Source organism: Callorhinus ursinus, unplaced genomic scaffold (assembly GCF_003265705.2).
Source record: "Callorhinus ursinus isolate GAN/ISIS: 27379988/994484 unplaced genomic scaffold, GSC_fseal_2.0 scaffold9, whole genome shotgun sequence".
Classification (NCBI taxonomy): domain Eukaryota; kingdom Metazoa; phylum Chordata; class Mammalia; order Carnivora; family Otariidae; genus Callorhinus; species Callorhinus ursinus.
In genome coordinates this window covers 4,812,625-4,831,250 of record NW_027397071.1, presented here as the reverse complement: position 1 = coordinate 4,831,250, position 18,626 = coordinate 4,812,625, and the positions used below count along the sequence as shown (strand labels likewise).

The window sequence follows — 18,626 nt, the reverse complement described above, 5'->3', positions numbered from 1 at the left end:
GGGGTAGCTGGGTGATAAACATTGGGGAGGGTATGTGCTATGGTGAACACTGTGAATTGTGCAAGACTGTTGAATCACAGATCTGTACCTCTGAAACAAATAATGCAATATATGTTTAAAAAAATGAAGAAGAAGATAGCAGGAGGGGAAGAATGAAGGGGGGGAAATCGGAGGGGGAGACGAACCATGAGAGGCTACGGACTCTGAGAAACAAACTGAGGGTTCTAGAGGGGAGGGGGTGGGGGATGTGTTAGCCTGGTGATGGGTATTAAAGAGGGCACGTTCTGCGTGGAGCACTGGGTGTTATGCACAAACAATGAATCATGGAACACGACATCAAAAACTAATGATGTAATGTATGGTGATTAACATAACAATAAATTTAAAGGAAAAAAAAGAGAAAGTCAGCTGTGTCTTCTGTTCTTGAAATTGCTCTTTTATAAAAAAGAGGTCCTGACACTTTAGGAGAGTATCCTATGTGTGTTGCTTATGCCGTTATTGTGTCTGATTTACTTTTTCTTTCCATTCAATTATCTGCACTGACTTTCTGCTTGTTGGTGTGTTGTACTTGCTCTCTGTGCTGTTTGGGACCCAGGGAGGTCAGCTCTGAGTGGGCATGCCTTCCAGGGAACTTGGGAGCAGGGTGGCAGTGTTAGCAAAATTTGCATTGGGCCACTAGTCCTATGCTGGACCCCCAAAGCAGTGTGATAGCTTGGGGCTATGTGCCAGGGCAGCCAGGGGTATGAGGCTGGGCTTGGTATGTAGCTGTGACTTAGCACATGACGGTGGCTAGGGTACTCTACTGGGCATGGTGCAGCAGCTGGGTAGTCAGAAGCTGAGCAGGTGTGCGGGCAGCTTTAACAGAATTTGTTCTGAGCCCAGGGCCAAGGTTAGCAGGCTTGGAGTGGGCGAGTCCTCAGGAGATCTCGTGGTCATGGTGCACTGCTAGCAGGTTAGGTAGCAAGTATCTGCACAGTCCTGCTTCCCATGTTTATGCTGGAGGACGGTGGAGGAAAATGGTACCTGCCAGCTCCTTTGTTTTCAAAGTCACCCAACATGCTCTGAAATCAGTATGAACAGATCTGTCTCCTGTTTGCCCCTGGCACTGTGTAAACCGCTATTTTCATGTTGCCTCTCCATAGAGGCTGCTCTTTAAGGGTGGTGACCCAGCTATCTCTCACCCTCCCAGCTTGCCCAGTGCTGAGTCAGCTGACTTTTCAAGCTCCAGGCTCCAAGTCCCACAGGTTTTACAAACTCACGGAATTCAGCCTCTCTGGTTTTTAAAGCCAACTTTATGGGGATTAGTCTTCCCTGCGTGAGCTCCCTGGTGCAAGAGTCCATTTCTCTGTCCTCTCTGCGTGTGCAGCTCTCTCCCTTCTGTAGGCAGCCTCCCACTGCCTTTCTGACCTTCCTAACCCTTCAGATGCAGCTTCTCTATATTTAGTTGTGAAGTTTGTTTTTTCAGTCTTTGGATTGCTTTCCAGTTTACTGACTTGGATGTGGGTGATATCTAGTTGTAAATATGTTGAGGTCAGAGTCCTCCTACTCTGCCATCTTAGAAGCTCTCTTAACTCATGAATTTTACAGTCATAATGATCTCTAAAAATTTTGTACCAAATTCTCTGAAAATGCTTGTTTTATATAATTTTTGCCAACATCATATATAATTAATAAGAACAAAAACCCGGCCAATTTCATAGGTTAAACAATGACAGCTCTTTAATTTGCAATTTTTTTTAAACATTGCTATTAATTGCCTACATTTTTATGTGTTTAATGGTAATTTCGATTTCATCTTTTCTGAACTCTCTTTTCCTGTCCTTTGCCCCAAGACTACTTGAAAGGGCACCCCTATTCCTTATATCTCATTTCATGCAGCATGGATTCTGTCCTCACTCTGCCCCTGACATCAAGCACCTTTTTAAAATGCTCAATCCTATCAACATTTCAGTAGTTATCTTACTGAACCTCCTTGGACTTTTAGTTCCCTACACAAACCATATTTTCTGCTTCTGTGCCATTGCTTATGCTATTTCCTCTGCAGACAGATCTCCCCCTACTTTCTCCTGTCTAATGCTTCCATAGTTACTTCTCACACCTGAAGAGTTAGCTGAGACATCTTTGCTCCAGTCAGCTTTCCCCTGATCTGTCCAGCCTCTGGCCTCACTAAGTAACCCGCTGTGTTTTCATAGCACTTGTACACTCTGTGCATACTTCTGTTCCTGCACTTTATTCATTTCTGGGCTCATCTTTCCTGTTAAACTGCAAGTTCCTTGAGAGGAGGGACTTTGTATCATTCATCTTTGTATTTGTGTGCCAGGCATAAGATAGGTATTGATAAATGTTGAGCTGACCTCCGTGGCAGCACCTGACCCTGGTGACCATTCCCTCCCCCCCCCACCATGTGTCTTTTCACATGTGTTTCTATTTTTTCTACCTTCCTTATTTGGCAGCTCTTCCTCTCCCCATCCTTAAATGTTCTTGTTCCCTGGAGTTCTATTCTTGCCCTTCTTTCTTCCAAACCTAATGGATCAAAGTCTTATCTACAGCTTTAAGTTTCCCACAAGGTACTGACACCCAAACCTCTCTCCTGAGCTGCAAGCTAGATTTTCTGACTGTCTTTTGGACATTTCCAGTTGGAAGTTCCACTGGCTCCTCAAAATTACCATGTTAAGCACTGAACTTGCTTTCTTTTCTCCAAAATTTGTTCCTTCTTCTCTGTTCCTCAGCTCAATAAATGATACCATCTATCCAGCTGGTATCTATCCCTCCTCTTTCATACCTAACTGGTCTGGTGACCAGGTCCTGTAGATTTTACTTTCTAAATGGCCTTCTCTCCATTCCCGGTGCTCAGTCCAGCTTATTACCAGTTAACATTTCTTGGCTGACAATGAGATAGCAGCCTTCCCAACTGGCTTCCTTGGCTCCAGATTATTCATTTTCCATCAATCCTCCAAACTGCTACTACAGCAAACTCAGGAAAATGCAAATCCCATCCCAGATTCTTTCCTAGGCATACAGCATGAAATTTAGACTTTTGGCTTCACAAGAGTACGCAAGGCCCTTCAAGAACAGGCCCTCCTCCTTGAAGAACTCATATCCACAGCCACCTGAGCTTTCATTCACTCCCCACTGTGGGCACTTTTCTGGATACAACTACCTTCTTTCGCCTCCATGCCTTTACCCTATCCCTTCTACCTGGAATACCCTTCTCTTTTGTTTGCTAAACTCCAATTCATCCTTTAAAACTCATCCTAAGAATCACATCAGGGGAGAGGACTTCTGGAAAGATGGCAGAGTAGGATGATCCTAAGCTCATGTCCTCCCATGGACACACCTAGATAACAGCTACATCCATGCAACCAACTCAGAAAACCTGAAGACTAGCAGAACAGACTTTCCATGGTTAATCACAGAGAGGAGGCTACATTGAAAAGTTAGGGAGGGCAGAGATGCAGTTGGGAAACAAACCCCTGGGTAGACTAACCACAAACAGGAGGGGCACCATAAGCATGGAGAAAGGAGAGAGACAGACCCCATCCCAGGCATCCCAGGCACAGGGGACTGGCACTGGGAAGATAAGTCCCCATAACATTTGGCTTTGAAAACCAGAGGGACTTAACTTTGAGAGTTTTTACAATCAGTGGGGTTAATACCAAGAACTTTAAAAATCAGCATGCTCTGCTCTGGGAGAGCCAGAGGGTGATAGGAAACTGAGTCACTATTCTTAAAGAGCCAGCATAACAAACAGGCCTACTGAGATACAGCATAGAAGCAGCAGTTTGAAAAGTATCTGGGGTTTATGGGAAGGAGATTTATTTACATCTCAGAACATGTGCTGGAAGGGCAGGGATCTTTAGGAGACTTTTCCAAGAACAAAAGACGTGGTGGGCACCATTTCTCTCCCCCTGCTCCCCAGCCTAGATACCTAGATACCTACAGGAACCAGTGAGAACACCTGCCACCTAGCTTGCTAACACCACATTGCCTGCCTCTGCGTTCTCCTGTGGATCTGGGTCCACCCCATCCAACCAGCCCCACTTGGCAGAAGTCTCTCCAGAATGGCTCCTGCCATATCTCAACCTGCAATCAGCCCAGGCAGGGACTCCACCACTCCAAAGTGACTCCTGCCCTGGGAAGAGGGGAAGATAACCATACACACCATTTCAACTGTAGTCTGAGTAGCCAAACCTTATAACTGGCAGTTTAGAGAGAGAGCCCTGCCAGTCAGCGCATCTGCAGCTCCAGCAGACAGACTGGGAGCAGACATCTGATCTCATTATTGGCTCTGCCGACTGACAAAAACCTCTTTAGGACCTCACAGGAAGAGAGCCCTGCAGTTCATGGTCACTGCAGCATCAGCAGATGGATTGGGAATAGACATCTGATCTGACTGTGGGCCCCACCCACCAATGAAAGCCTCTCAGGGGACAAGGCAGAGATAGTGCCCTGCAGTTTGGTGTGACCACAGCCCCAGTAGATGGATGAGGGCAGACATCTGGTTTGACTGCTGACACTGCCCAACAATAAGCCCACTGTGGCCCCAGACTAACTCTGTAACAGCACAGGGACCAAACCCTGCCCACCATAGGCAAAGTGGGCCACTGCAACTGTCTGGACTGAAGATAAACAAGGCTTAGCTAGAACAGTAGGGCCTATGCAACCCACATAGAAGACACCCCTGAAGCTCCTGGTCCTGGTGAACAGGGGACATTGCACTGCAGGGTACCACAGGACCTCTTCCTCATAGGCCACTATTTTCAAGATCAAGAGACATAACTGATTTTCCTAATACATAGACACAAACACAGAGAGTTAGACAACATTAGCAGAAAATCCTAAATAAAAGAACAGGACAAAAGCACAACAAAAGAACTAAATGAAATGGAGATAAACAATATTCCTGATAAAGAATTCAGAGCAATGGTTATATTCACTGGACTTGAGAAAAGAGTGGAGGACCTCACTGAGATCTTCAACAAAGAGAAAATATAAAAAAGGACCAAAGATGGAGAACTCAAGAATCAAATTTAAAAATACAGTAGCGGGAATCAATAGATTAGAGGAAACAGAAAAATGGATCAGGGAGCTGGAAAACAGGGTAATGGAAAGCAACCATGATGAACAGCAAAAAGAAAAAAAAGAACCATAAAAAATGAGAAGAGGTTAAGGGAATTCAGTGACATCATCAAGCATAATAAAATTCACATTATAAGAATACCAGAAAAAGAGAAGAGAGAAAATGGGCAGAACATTTATTTGAAGAAATAATAGCTGAAAACTTCCCTAATCTGTGGCAAGAAACAGGTCCAGGCAGCAGAGAGAGCCTCTAACAAGATGAACCCACGGAGATACACACCAAGACAATAATTAAAATGGCAAAAAATAGTGATAAAGAGAGAATTTTAAAAGCAGCAAGAGAAAAGTAAACAGTTACATAAAAAAGAAACCCCATAAGACTACCAGCTGATTTTTCAGCAGAGAATATGCAGGCCAGAAAGGAGTGGCACAAAAAATTCAAAGTGCTGAAAGGAAAAAACCTGCAACCAAGAATACTCTATCCAGCAAGGCTATCATTCAGAATAGAAGGAGAGATAGTTACCCAGATAAACAAAAGTTAAAGGAGTTCATCGCCACTAAACCAGACTTACAAGGAACATTAAAGGGACTTCTTTAAGTGGAATGAGAAGGCCATAAACAGAAGTAAGAAAATTATGAAAGGCAAAGGATTTCACAGGCAAATACAAACATAACGAAAGTAGTAGATTGAAGTACAGAGATTAAAGCACAAATGCAGTAAAATCAATTATATCTATAAAAATCAGTCAAAGAATTCACAAAATAAAAGAATGTAAAATGTGACATCATATAAATAAAATGTGGAGAAGGGGGAGTAAAAATTTAGTGCTTTTAGAATGGGTTCAAACTTAAGCAACCACGAGCTTAAGATAGACTGCAATATGCATAAGATGTTGCATATGAGCTTAATGGTAACCACAAACCAAAAACCTGTAATAATATCCAAAAAATAAAGAGAAAGGAATCTAAGCAAATTATGAAAGAAAATCAGCAAATCACGAGAGAAAAAAGGAAAAAAGAACAGAGATGAACTACAAAATAACCGCAAAGCAAGTAACAAAATGGCAATAAGTACCTACCTATCAATAATGACTTTGAATGTAAATGAACTAAATGCTCCAATCAAAAGACACAGGGTGACTGAATGGATAAAAAAACAAGACCAATCTACATGCTGCCTAAAATAGACTCACTTCAGACTTAAAGACACATGCAGATTGAAAGTGAAGGGGTATAAAAACCTTTACCATGCAAAGTGAAGCAAAAAAAAAAAAAAAAGCTGGGGTAGCAATATTTATATTGGACAAAATAGACTTTAAAACAAAGACTATAATAAGAGACAAAGGAAGGTCATTACATAATGATAAAGGGAACAATCCAACAAGAGGATATAACACTTGTAAATTTCTATGCACCCAAATACATAAAGCAACTATTTACACACATAAAGGAAGAAATTGATAGTCTACAATAAAGTAGGGGACTTTAACACCCTACTTACATCAATGGATAGATCATCCAGGCAGAAAATCAACAAGGAAACAGTGGCTTTGAATGATACATTGGACCAGATGGATCTAACAAATATATTTAGAACATTCCATCCAATAAGAATAGAATATGCATTCTTTTCAAGTATATATGGAACACTCTCCAGAACAGGTCACATGTTAGGCCCAAAACACATCTCAATAAATTCAAAAAGATTGAAATCATATCATACATGTTTTCTGACCACAACAGTATGAAACTAGAAATCAATCACAAGAAAAAATCTGGAATGAACACAAATATATGAAGGCCAAATAACATGCTAGTAAACAAGGAGTCAACCAAGAAATCAAAGAGAAAATTAAAAAATACATGGAGACAAATGAAAATGATTACACAGCATTCCAAAATCCTTGTGATGCAGCAAAAGCTCTTCTAACAGCAAAGATTATAGCAATACATGCCTACCTCAAGAAGCAAGAAAAATCTCAAACAACCTAAACTTACACAAAAGGAGCTAGAAAAAAAGAGAACAAACCAAGCCCAAAGCCAGTGGAAGGAAGGAAATAATAAACATTAGAGCAGAAATAAATGAAATAGAGACTAAAAAGATAGTAGAACAGATCAATGAAAACAGGAGCTGGTTCTTGGAAAAGATCAATAAAATTGATAAACCTTTAGCCAGACTCATCAAAAAAGGAAGAACAGAACTCAAATAAATAAAATCAGAAACAAAGGAGAAGAAAAAACAACAGACATCACAGAAACATGAAAGATTGTAAGAGAATATGAAAAATTTTATGCCAACAAATTGGACACCTAGAAGAAATGGATAAATTCCTAGAAACATATAACCTCCCACAACTGAATCAGGAAGAAATGAAAAATTTGAACGGATGGAATACTAGCAATGAAATTGAATCAGTAATTTAAAAACTACCAACAAACAAAAGTACAGGACCAGATGGCTTCTCAGGTGAATTCCACCACTTGTTTAAAGAAGAGTTAACACCTACCCTTTTTTTTAGTATTTTCTCTTCCTTCCTTCCTTCCTTCCTCCTTCCTTCCTTCCTTCCTTCCTTCCTTCCTCCCTCCCTCCCTTCCTTCCTCCCTCCTTCCCTCCTTCCCTCCCTTCCTTCCTTCCAAGAGAGAGAGAAAGAGAGCCCACAAGTGTGGGGGGAGGGGCAGAGGGAGAGAGAAAGAGAGACTTTTAAGGGGGCTCCATGCTCAGCACTGAGCCTGATGTGGGGCTTGATCATAGGACCCTGAGATCATGACCTGAGTCAAAATCAAGAGTCAGATGTTTAACTGACTGAGTCACCAAGGCTCCCTGAGTTAACACCTATTCTCAAATTATTCCAAAAAAATAGAAGAGGAAGGAAAGCTTCCAAATTTATTCTATGAGGTCAGCATTACCCTGATACCAAAACCAGACAGAGACACTACAAAATAAGAGAACTACAAGCCAACGTTTCTGTTGAACAAAGATGCAAAAATCCTCAACAAAATGCTAACAAACCAAATCCAACAATACATTAAAAAAAATCATTCACCATGATCAAGTGGGATTTATTCTTGGTATGCAAGTCTGGTTCAATATTCACAACTCAATCAACTTGATACATCACATCAATAAGAGAAAGATTTTACCATATGATCACCTCAATAGATGGAGAAAAAGAATTGAACAAGGTACAACATCCATTCATGATAAAAACCCTCAGCAAAGTAGGTTTAGAGGGAACATGCATCAACATAATAAAGGCCATATATGACAAGTCCACAGCTGAAATTATACTTAAAGGTAAAAAAACTGAGAGCTTTTCCTCTAAGATCAGGAACAAGATAAGGATATCCACTCTTACCATTTTTTTCCTTTTTTCCCACTCTCACCACTTTTATTCAACATAGTACTGGAGGTTCTAGCCTCAGCAATCAGGCAACAAAAAGAAATAAAGGGCATTCAAACTGGTAAGGTTGAAATAAAACTTTCACTCTTTGCAGATGACATGATACTACACATAGAACACCCTAAAGAATCCACCAAAAGACCACTAGAATAGATAAATGAGTTCAGTAAGGTCACAGGATACAAGATAAATATATAGAAATCTGTTGCATTTCTATACACTAATAATGAAGTAGCAGAATTAGAAATTGAGAAAATAATTCTATTTACCATTGCACTCAAAATAATAAAATACTTAGGAATAAACCTAGCCAAGGAGGTGAAAGATCTGTACTCTGAAAGCTATAAAACACTGATGAAAGAAATTGAAGATGACACAAAGACATTCCATGCTCATAGACTGGAAGAACAAATATTGTTAAAATGTCCATACTACCCAAAGCAATCTACACATTTAATGCAATCCCTATCAAAATACCAAAAATATTTTTCACAGAATGAGAATAAATAATCCCATTTCTATGGAACCACAAAAGGCCCCAAATAGCCAAAGCAAACTTGAGTAACAAGAACAAAGCTGGATAAAATCAATCCCACATTTCAAGATACACTACACTACAAAGCTGCAATCATCAAAACAGTACAGCACTGGCACAAAAAAAGACACAGATCAATGGAACACAATAGAGTCCAAAAATAAACCCACGCTTTTATGGCCAACTAATCCATGACAAAGGAAGCAAGAATACACAATGGGAAAAAGATAGTCTCTTCAACAAATGGTGCTGGGAAAACTGGACTACTTTTTTACATCATACACAAAAATAAACTCAAAATGGATTCAAGACCTAAATGTGAGACCTGAAAAAATAAAATTCTTAGAAGAAAACATGAGCAGTAATCTCTTTGACATTGGCTGTAGAAACATTTTTCTAGATATGTTTCTTGAGGTATGAGAAACAAAAGCAACATTAAACTATTAGGACTACATCAAAATAAAAAGCTTCTGCACAGCAAAGGAAACAATCAACAAAACAAAAGGACAACCTATAAATGGGAGAAGACATTTACAAATGGTATATCTGATAAGGCGTTAATATCCAAACTACCTAAAGAACTTGAAGAACTCAACACCAAAAAACCAAATAATCCAATTAAAAAATGGGCAGAGGACTTGAATAGACATTTCTCCAAAGAAGACATCCAGATGACCAACAGACACATGAAAAGATGTTCGACATCACTCATCATCAGGGAAATGCAAATCAAAACCACAATGAAATATCACCTTGCACCTGTCAGAATGGCTAAAATCAAAGCACAAGAAACAAGTGTTGACGAGGATGTGGAGAAAAAGGAATCCTTGTGCACAAGCTGGTGCAACTACTGTGGAGAACAGTGTGGAAGTTCCTCAAAATATAAAAAACAGAAATACCATATGAGCCATCAATTTCACTATTGGGTATTTACCCAAAGGAAAACACTAATTCAAAAAGATATATGGCACCCCTATGTTTATTGCAGCATTATTTATAATAGTGAAGATATGGAAGCAACCCAAATGTCCATCAATAGATGAATGGATAAAGAAGCAGTATATATACACGATGGAATATTACCCAGCCATATAAAAGAACGAAATCTTACCATTTTTTAGATCATTTTCTAAATTTTAATAGTCTTACATAAAAAAGAAATTATTTTTGTTACTTCCTTATAAGCAAGGAAACAAAAATCTCTCACCTCTACAGCCTTTGAGTGCCTATATATTTATTTTTTTAAATATTTTTTAAATTTTATTTTATTATGTTACGTTACAACATGGATGGGCCTAGGAGGTATAATGCTAAGTGAAATAGAGAAACACAGTCAGAGAAAGACAAATACCACGTGCTTTCACTCATATGTGCAAATTAAGAAACAAAACAGATGAGCAAAGAAGGGAAAAAAAAAAAAGACAAAAAACAGACCCTTAAATACAGAGAACAAACTGGTGGTTGCCAGAGGGGAAGTGGGTGGGCGATTGGGTGAAATAGATAAAGGGGATTAAGGAGTGTGCTTGTGATGAGCACAGAGTAATGTACAGAAGTATTGAATCATTATACACCTGAAACGAATTTAACACTGTATGTTAATGATACTTGAACAAAAACAAAAACGAATCACATCCAAAGGGCCTCCTGCAAGCCTTCAAATCGCATGCCCCTGTTGAGTCTGTGGTGCCCCCTCTCATGCAGCCTTACTCATGCACCACTGTGTGGTGGTGCTGGCTCCCTGGCAGGTCTGTCCAGCAGTTGGTGAGAACTTTGAGGGCCGTGGCTGTGCCTTATTCATGCCATCCAACTCACGGGGAGTCAATAAGTGTTCAATGCATGACTCACGACACAAGCTGGAGCTAAGATCTCATCAGTCCCTTCACAGCTGCATGCTTAGAGCATCCATGTCACTGTCCCCACATTCTCCTATCTCCCCACCCCCTTATTTCCCACATTGTATCTGTGCTTTCCCCAATCCCTTTACTGAAACTGCATAGCAAACACCATTAACGATCTCCTAAGACCAAACCCAACACATTATTTCCGGCCTTCATTTCTTTGTCTTCTTCCCAGCCTTGGACTCTATGGACAAACTCTCTCCTCCTTCACTTCCCAGACACCACTGTCTTTGGACTCCCCCAGTCCGATTCCTCCTTCACAGTCTTCTGGTTTCTTGTCCTCTGCTTACCCCTTAAATGGCAGCGTTTCCAGCCCACTTCTACCTTACTCTACACAACATCCCTGGAGGCTCCCTTCTACTGCTATGGCTTCGGCTACCACCACTACGCTGGGACCCCTACACCCATCTTTAGCTCAGATTACATGTAAGTCCCACAGGCACGTCAAGGGCAAACTTGACCAAAACTGCCCCAGGATCTGCTCCTTTCCCTATATTCACCTCTCACGGGGAGCAGAGCCTCTACCCACCCATTCTGCCCAAGCAGAAGTCTGAAGTCTTAACTTCCACCCTTCTACTCCCCACTCACATGCAAGAGGCCTGTGGATTCCACCCTGAACGTCTCTGAATCTGCTGCTTCCTCTCACTTCCTACAGCTTGTCACTTGCATTAGCTCCTCATCCTCTCCTACCAGGGTGACCACAGTGGCCACCGAAGTGGCCTCCCTCCATCACTCTCCATCTATCTGTTGCGTCCGGCAGCCCGAGTACTGTTTCTATGATGCAACACTGACTATGTTAATCCTCTGCTAAAAGCAACACCTTTCCCAAACTTCCAGGTGTAAAATCACGCCTTTGTCTTCCTCCTCCCCAAACATGTACCTCACCGTCCCCTCTGGGGTCCCTATTTTCCTGGAGTTCCATTCTGCCACGCCTCTGTTCCTGCTGCTTTCTGGGCCTGGGATCACCTTTCCTTATCAAAATGCAGCTCAAGGATTCCAACCTCTGTGAAGCTTTCCTAATACCACCGTGTCCACTGTACTCTGTACAGACCAGGCACAGCACCTTCTCCTTTGACTAGTCTGCGAGGCCACGGACGCAAGAGCCATGTTCTTCATCTGAGAGTTTTCAGAACCTGGCACAGTGCCTGCCACACAGCACTTAATAAGTGAAGCACTATATCAGGGATTTCCACAGAGAGGAGTGGGGCAACATTCTCAGGGTGCACACCCCTGGCCCTGGCAAGTTTAATTAATGCCACAGCATTTGCCCCATTATGGGCAAGTCAGCATACCATCGTTTCCCAGGGCACTGGGATACTGGGACTCAGCGTGCTTCACTTAGTTTACATAGAATAGAGCTGAGGCACAGAAGTCCCCGGGAGAGGCTCTCCTAGAGTCACACCCATCACCCCATGGGCTAGAACCATCTTACATGACAGGTGGGTTAGGGACCCTGATAGAGAAGCTTACCTTGGGCCCTAGAAGCTCCTTTGGGCATGTGGGTTGGACCTGTTCAGAGCTTTCTTTTCCACAGCACTGAAACTAGAGAGTCAGAGAAGAGTTTTTAGGGCACAGGAGGGAGAAGTGGGAGCTACAAGTCTGGGCATCACTGCTGAGGCCCTGGGGGACTGAGGCAGCAAAGCAGCTACGGGGCCCAGTGACTGCAACCCAAACTGCCATTTCTAGAAAGATAGTGAAGACTCACATAATCATGCTAGCAAAACAAGAAAAGGACTTCTGTAAAGTTTTCTGAGTTTTCCGATGGGAAGTGACTCAAGGCAACCCAAACAAAGCAAGAAGGCAATTGACGGTGTCTGTGTAAATTGCTGTGTTTTAGACAGGAATTCAGTCTTTAGATTCTTTTTTTTTCAGCCTGGGAGTAATTTAACCTGCTGAATAGCTAAAGTTCTATGAGCTTCAGGAAGGGCTCATTAACCGGGGACAGTCTGGGATGGAGAGGAGAAGTGACCACAGTAAATAAACCCTGGAGGCTGACAGGTCCAGGGCCTGAAGGTCTGGCCAGCGGACAGGTGTCCTGCCTTACGGCTGGCCCTTCAAGGACAAAGGAGGGTGTGTGCTGCTTGATGTCCTGGGGGCAGTTGAGGCTGAGAAGGAGAAATGGTTTGCACCTTCCAGGACATTCCCGTGATGAATAAGAATGGCGCTACCTGAAAGCACTTGGCACAGGAGTTCATAGCTACTTCTCCATATCACAGGGTTAAGACTCTGGCCTGGCCCCTCTCCTCTGTATGCCCTCCTTGGTTAACTGTGTGCAGCCCTCAGCACTGCACTGACAGCACAGTCCCATGGAACGTTCCAGGGAGCGTGGCTGTGTCCGAGCCGTTTCATTGTACAAATGGGGAGCTGAACGGTTATCGGGGAGACAAGGAACTTGTTCAAGGTCACGAAGCTGCCCAGTGGCAGAACTGCAGCTAGAACTGAGCTTTTCTGACTCGAAGGTCATGGTTGTTTCTGTAACGCCACCCTGCCACCTTTTGAGAGACCTTGGTATTTATTTGGGCTGCTTTCTGGGTGTTCTTATTTGTGCTCTTTCGTCTCTCTGGGACACATTTCTTGACTTCCTCTTGTGAACTTTCTGTGCTCGGCTTCTTCCTCTTCTAGGTTCTACACAGAATGTCAACTGTGGCTCCCGTGAGGGCTGAAATACAGGGCTAAGGCTTCATTATACCAAATTTACTCTGATCCAGGTGATGGGAGAGAAGCTGGCTAATGAATGCTCTTTAGAAGATATGATTTTAAGGAAGAAGTAAAGTTACTTACTGTTGAGTGGAAGGTAATGAGAGTCCCGTTCCCCCTTTCCCTGTCTCTCAGGTAATCATTATAAGCCTCTTCATACATGGTCTGAACATGCCGTATGGCCTAAAAAAATACCAGGAAACCAAGGGGGACAGTGAGTGGGAAGTTTCAAACATTCTCCTTTCATCAAGGAAAACCCCTCTTCCTTACCCTTGGAAAATACAGCCTTTCCCCATGTTTATCTGTATTTTAAGACAATTCTCCAAATATGGGACAGATTATAGACTCTGGAGTTTCTCGGATACTTTTGGAGATGGAAGGATAGAACTAACCAAGAATAACTTTCATAGACTAGAAAGATTTCTGAGAGTGGAGGTTCTCAAACCTGAATGGACATCAGCATCCATCAGCCCCCAGACTCCTGGGCCCGCCCAGGAGATTCTGACATATAACCAGAGTGGTGACTTATGCCTTCTTGGTACCTTACTGGTTGAAAGTACTCATGTCTATTCATGACATGGTTTGAAAAATATTCATGACCAAGGAATATAATATGAAATACAAATATAATATGAAACTTAGGGAATGCTTTTTCTGGTATAAAGGCAGGTGATCTGACATCCATAGCATCTCAAAAGGTCCTAAGATCCAACTCCTCCAACCTACAGATAGAACCAGCTACTTTAGAAATATTCCAAAGGAGGTGATATTTATTTATTCTACATATTTACCATTTTTTAAAAAAAAAATCTAAAGTTCATAAACACAAATACTGATAGCACAAGAATTTACATGACATACAGTAAACTTAAGATTCCATTCTTCCTCCTTTTCATGCCTTCTTTCCCACAGTGTGTCTTAACACAGTGTGTCCCTTATGAAAAGGCCATTTCCTCTGTGGGTTCTCTTGATAACCTATTTTGGACACCTATAGTTTGAACACCAATTTAAATAAACTGGCTTCACCAGCACACAGCAGGTCGGGCTTTAAGTCTTTGAGGATGACATGACCTCTTTTCAGGCCAATCCCTATGGACAAATGGTAGTCTAACAAGGGATGAAAATGCATGTTCCTCTCCATACCTCTTTCTCATGTGTGCAATCTACCCGCTTCCCCATTACAAATGGGATCATCTTAAACTAGAGATGCTTTAAAAGAAATCATAGACTCTTTTATAGATTTAATGAAAGCTATGAACTACCTCCTCAGAAAAATATGTGCAAGTAAATGTATGCACACTTATACATGCAATATGCACAGGTCTACATAATACTTCTGGGTTAAAAAGTTATGTGTAAATGATATCTTGGGGATTATTTAGTTTTCAATATCATTGTGGGTGTAATATTCTCATAGCCTTTGCCGCAAAGAAACCCTTTAACCATCGTAAAAAGAAATTGTAATTTCTACTTACTACATCCTTGCCTATAAAAGCAAATACTCCAGTGGTTACTTCAGCAGCAAATATCACCAGTAGGCAGGTGAAGAACTGTAGATAAGAGAATATACTCACTTCATTAACTCAATACCTTTTCAATTTATTTGGCCTCTTTAATGCTAGTTTCATTTAAAAAAAAAACATTAGGCAAGATTATTAGTTTGAATTGATCTGGTAGGAAGCATCTACCTCCATTCCCCTGTAGTTCATTCATTCATTCATTTGCTCATTAATTCATTCAGCAATTATCATTAAGCATCTACTCTGCACCAGGCACTGTCCTTGACACTGGGTATACAGTGATGAATAAGATACAATCCCCACATCTCTGCTATTATGGACCTCCTATTAGAAAAATGGGAAGAATATGTACCATTTGCATCGACATGGAGGGGATTATGCTAAGTGAAATAAGTCAAGCAGAGAAAGTCAATTATCATATGGTCTCGCTCATATGTGGAACATAAGGAATAGTGCAGAGGACCACAGGGGAAGGGAGGGAAAACTGGACAGGAAGAAATCAGAGAGGGAGACAAACCGTGAGAGACTCTGGACTCCAGGAAACAAACCGAGGGTTTCAGAGGGGGGTGGGAGGGATGGGGTAGCCCGGTGAGAGGTATTCAGGAGGGCACGTGTGGTGATGAGCACTGGGTGTTACACGCACCTAATGAATCATTGAACACTACATCAAAAACTAATGATGTACTATATGCTGGCTAACTGAACATAATAGTAAAAAAAGAAAGAAAGAAAGAAAGAAAGAAAGAAAGAAAGAAAGAAAGAAAGAAAGAAAGAAAGGAAGAAAATGGGAAGTATGATAAATGAGTAAAGCAACAAAAAAGCGAGTTAGATAATTTCAGGTAGTGATAAAGAGATCCTGCCACTTAGAACGGTGCCTGGCACCTAGGTGCTCAATGAATTCTTGAGGAACCAAAGAGATTCCATAAAGATACAAAACAAGGCCAGGACATAGGGAGCAACTGGTGGGGCCTGGACTTGGGGAAAAAGGGGCCCAGACTGTGTGGGCTGTGAGGCTTCTCTGGGGAGTGGGAGTGGCAGTGAGGGGTGTCCTCCTGGACAGATTTCTGTTCTGGTCTCTCGGGTCTGCTCTGTGTTCGGTAATAAACGACAGGGATGCTCAGCAACAGGGGAAAGACAGGCAGAACGGAGGACCGAGGAGATGAGTTAGAGATTTTACCCAGCAAGAGATCAGGAGCATCAGCCACAGTTAAAAGTCAAAGATTGGCAGCGAGTAAGGAGAGACTGCCCCCCTAAAATTGCTGTTTCTAGACCCCTCGTGGAGATAGACAAGATCTTTCTCTCCTCCGGCCCCTCTTCCTTGTTTCTCTCGCTCACTCTGGTATTGGATGTATAGTAGTAACTAAAATTCATTCTTTCTTTTCTTTTCTTTTCTTTTCCTTTCCTCTTTTTTCTTTCTCTCTCTCTCTCTCTCTTTCTTTCTTTAAGACAGAGGCTGCTTAATAAAATAAACTACAAGAGGGGTGTTTGGTGAAGTTACTGATCTCAAACAGCAATTCTTTTCTTATAGTTAACAGCACTTCCCTGCCTATAGGAACCTTAGCTGCCTCCCTCACTGTGATATAATTTTGAAAGAGCAATCATAATTATCCCTTACAATTATTAGGCACTCTTCCTCCCCAAACATCTTCACGCTAATGACCTCATATTTTTCATACTTTCCATATGAGGCAGGGATAAAGATAATATTATTCTTAAGCAAGAGATGGAGAAACGGAGACTCAGGGAGGAGGGAGCAAGTGCCAAGGTCTCAGTGGGCCCCAGGAGCTGGCGCTGGAGGCCAGACCCGGGGGCCTGCTTCAGACCAGTTCCCTCCCCCAACGCCCCACTTACAGATCCGAGCACACACTGCGACTCCCGCATGGCTCCGCAGCACCCGAAGAAGCCCACAGCCATCATCAGGGCCCCTGCTCCAACCAGCACATACAGCCCTGCGGGGAAGAGTCAGAGGAGTCGCTCGCTGACCCTCAGCTGGCGGGCTCCCCGGCCGCTCCAGGGGCCCGCCTCGGCCGGGTGTCACGTCCACTGCGGATAATGTAATGGGTAACACCTGTTGCATGCACCTGAAGGGCCCTGCGCAGGGATCCTGAGAGGCAGGGGCTACGGTTATCCCCAGGGAACAGAGAAAGCTGGTACTTACGGAGGTGAAGGGACCTCCTCACCGTCACTTGAGCCGCAAGGACTGGAAACCTCGGCTGTCAGAGTCCCACAGCGCATGCTCTTAATCACCTCCACATGCCTCCCCCATGCCAGGCACTTTACCTTCCAGATCTCTACCGCCCCTGTCAAAGTGGCTGTTACTATCATTTGCGTAAAAGTGATGCTGTTGAGCCCAGGGGCGGTCAGGATCAGTGCCAGGGCCAGGACACAAACCCACACCTCCCTAGGAGCCCCTTGGGCTCTCATGGCACTCAGGAATTAATTAATGGCTGTCGCCATGATAGGAGAGACCGGGAGGACAAAGGGCTGATGGTCTGCCCAGATGGGGAAGCAGGGACACAATGGGACAGAAGAGGGAGGCTCTAGTTGGGGGGGGGGGGGGGGGGGAAGACACAGCAATAAAGCCGAAAAGTTTTGTGAGAATCACACACTTTAGAGGGCATCACCATGTACGCTGGGCACATGGGAGGTTTGCAACGCTGCAAGAAAACAGGCAAGGAGAGGAGGCGACAAGGTAACACACATCAAATACTCATCCTAATACAATATTAGCTACGTTTATGAAGGGTTTGTTTTCTGGGCACAGCAACTGGGGAAGATTTATTAATTTAATCTTCGTGAGGCAAGGTACAGTTATTATATCCATTTTCTAGAGAAACTAGGCCCCCAAAGGTTAAGCGATTTGCCCAAGATCATAGAGCTGGGATAAAAATACCCATCCACCTCTAAAGCCATCCCATCACCATTACCCTAACCTGCCCCGCGTCCCAGCAATAATAGCAGCCTTAATGTGGGCGCTAATTTCCCTTACTACTGAAGTTACTACTACTTACTACTGAAGCCAAGCCCTAGGAACCGTTGTTCTCATGGAGAAAGCAAAGGACAGAAATGTTCTTGTTCTGAGAGAAATAAAGCCAAGCCCTTTCTTATTTCCTTTTCTGATCTGGAGATAAGTTAGAACACAATGTGAGGCCTGGTCCTTGACTTGCTTAGAATAATGCTAATTGTCCCTATTTTATTTTTTGCATTGTATTCATATGAGTCACCTGGAAACCCCTCCCATTCTCTGAAAGGGTGGGGAGCCGGGCGGTCCACCTCTGGGGGGCGGGGGGGGGGGGGGGGGGGGCGCCCCCCCCCCCGGGGGGCCCGGGGGGCCTCTGGGGTGCTGCCGGTGGTTTGTGGGCAGATCTGTCGGGTCCCTGACACAGACGGGGTGGCAGGACAGGCTGCTGCACTTCCGGTACCACCCAGGCTGTTCTCAGGGCCTCCGGGGCCGGGGAAGCCCTGCAGCGTCTGCAGTCCTGCTCTGCCGGCTCGG

The 18,626-nt window shown here is 43.1% G+C and overlaps 1 protein-coding gene across 7 annotated transcripts in view; it reads right to left on the bottom strand.

The window, feature by feature from the left end:
• TSPAN2 (tetraspanin 2) overlaps positions 1 to 18,626 on the bottom strand; it is a 72,367-nt gene that overhangs the window by 25,986 nt on the left and 27,755 nt on the right. For 5 of the 7 annotated variants that reach the window (XM_073896081.1, XM_025872502.2, XM_025872506.2 and 2 more), the window contains 4 exons: positions 16,982 to 17,079; positions 15,086 to 15,160; positions 13,695 to 13,793; positions 12,384 to 12,455 (listed from right to left, as the gene is read on the bottom strand). In XM_073896081.1, the coding sequence (XP_073752182.1) occupies positions 12,384 to 12,455; positions 13,695 to 13,793; positions 15,086 to 15,160; positions 16,982 to 17,079 (344 nt within the window). The remainder of the gene's footprint in view (positions 1 to 12,383; positions 12,456 to 13,694; positions 13,794 to 15,085; positions 15,161 to 16,981; positions 17,080 to 18,626) is intronic. The other 2 variants (XM_025872504.2, XM_025872505.2) reach the window with 2 other exon arrangements.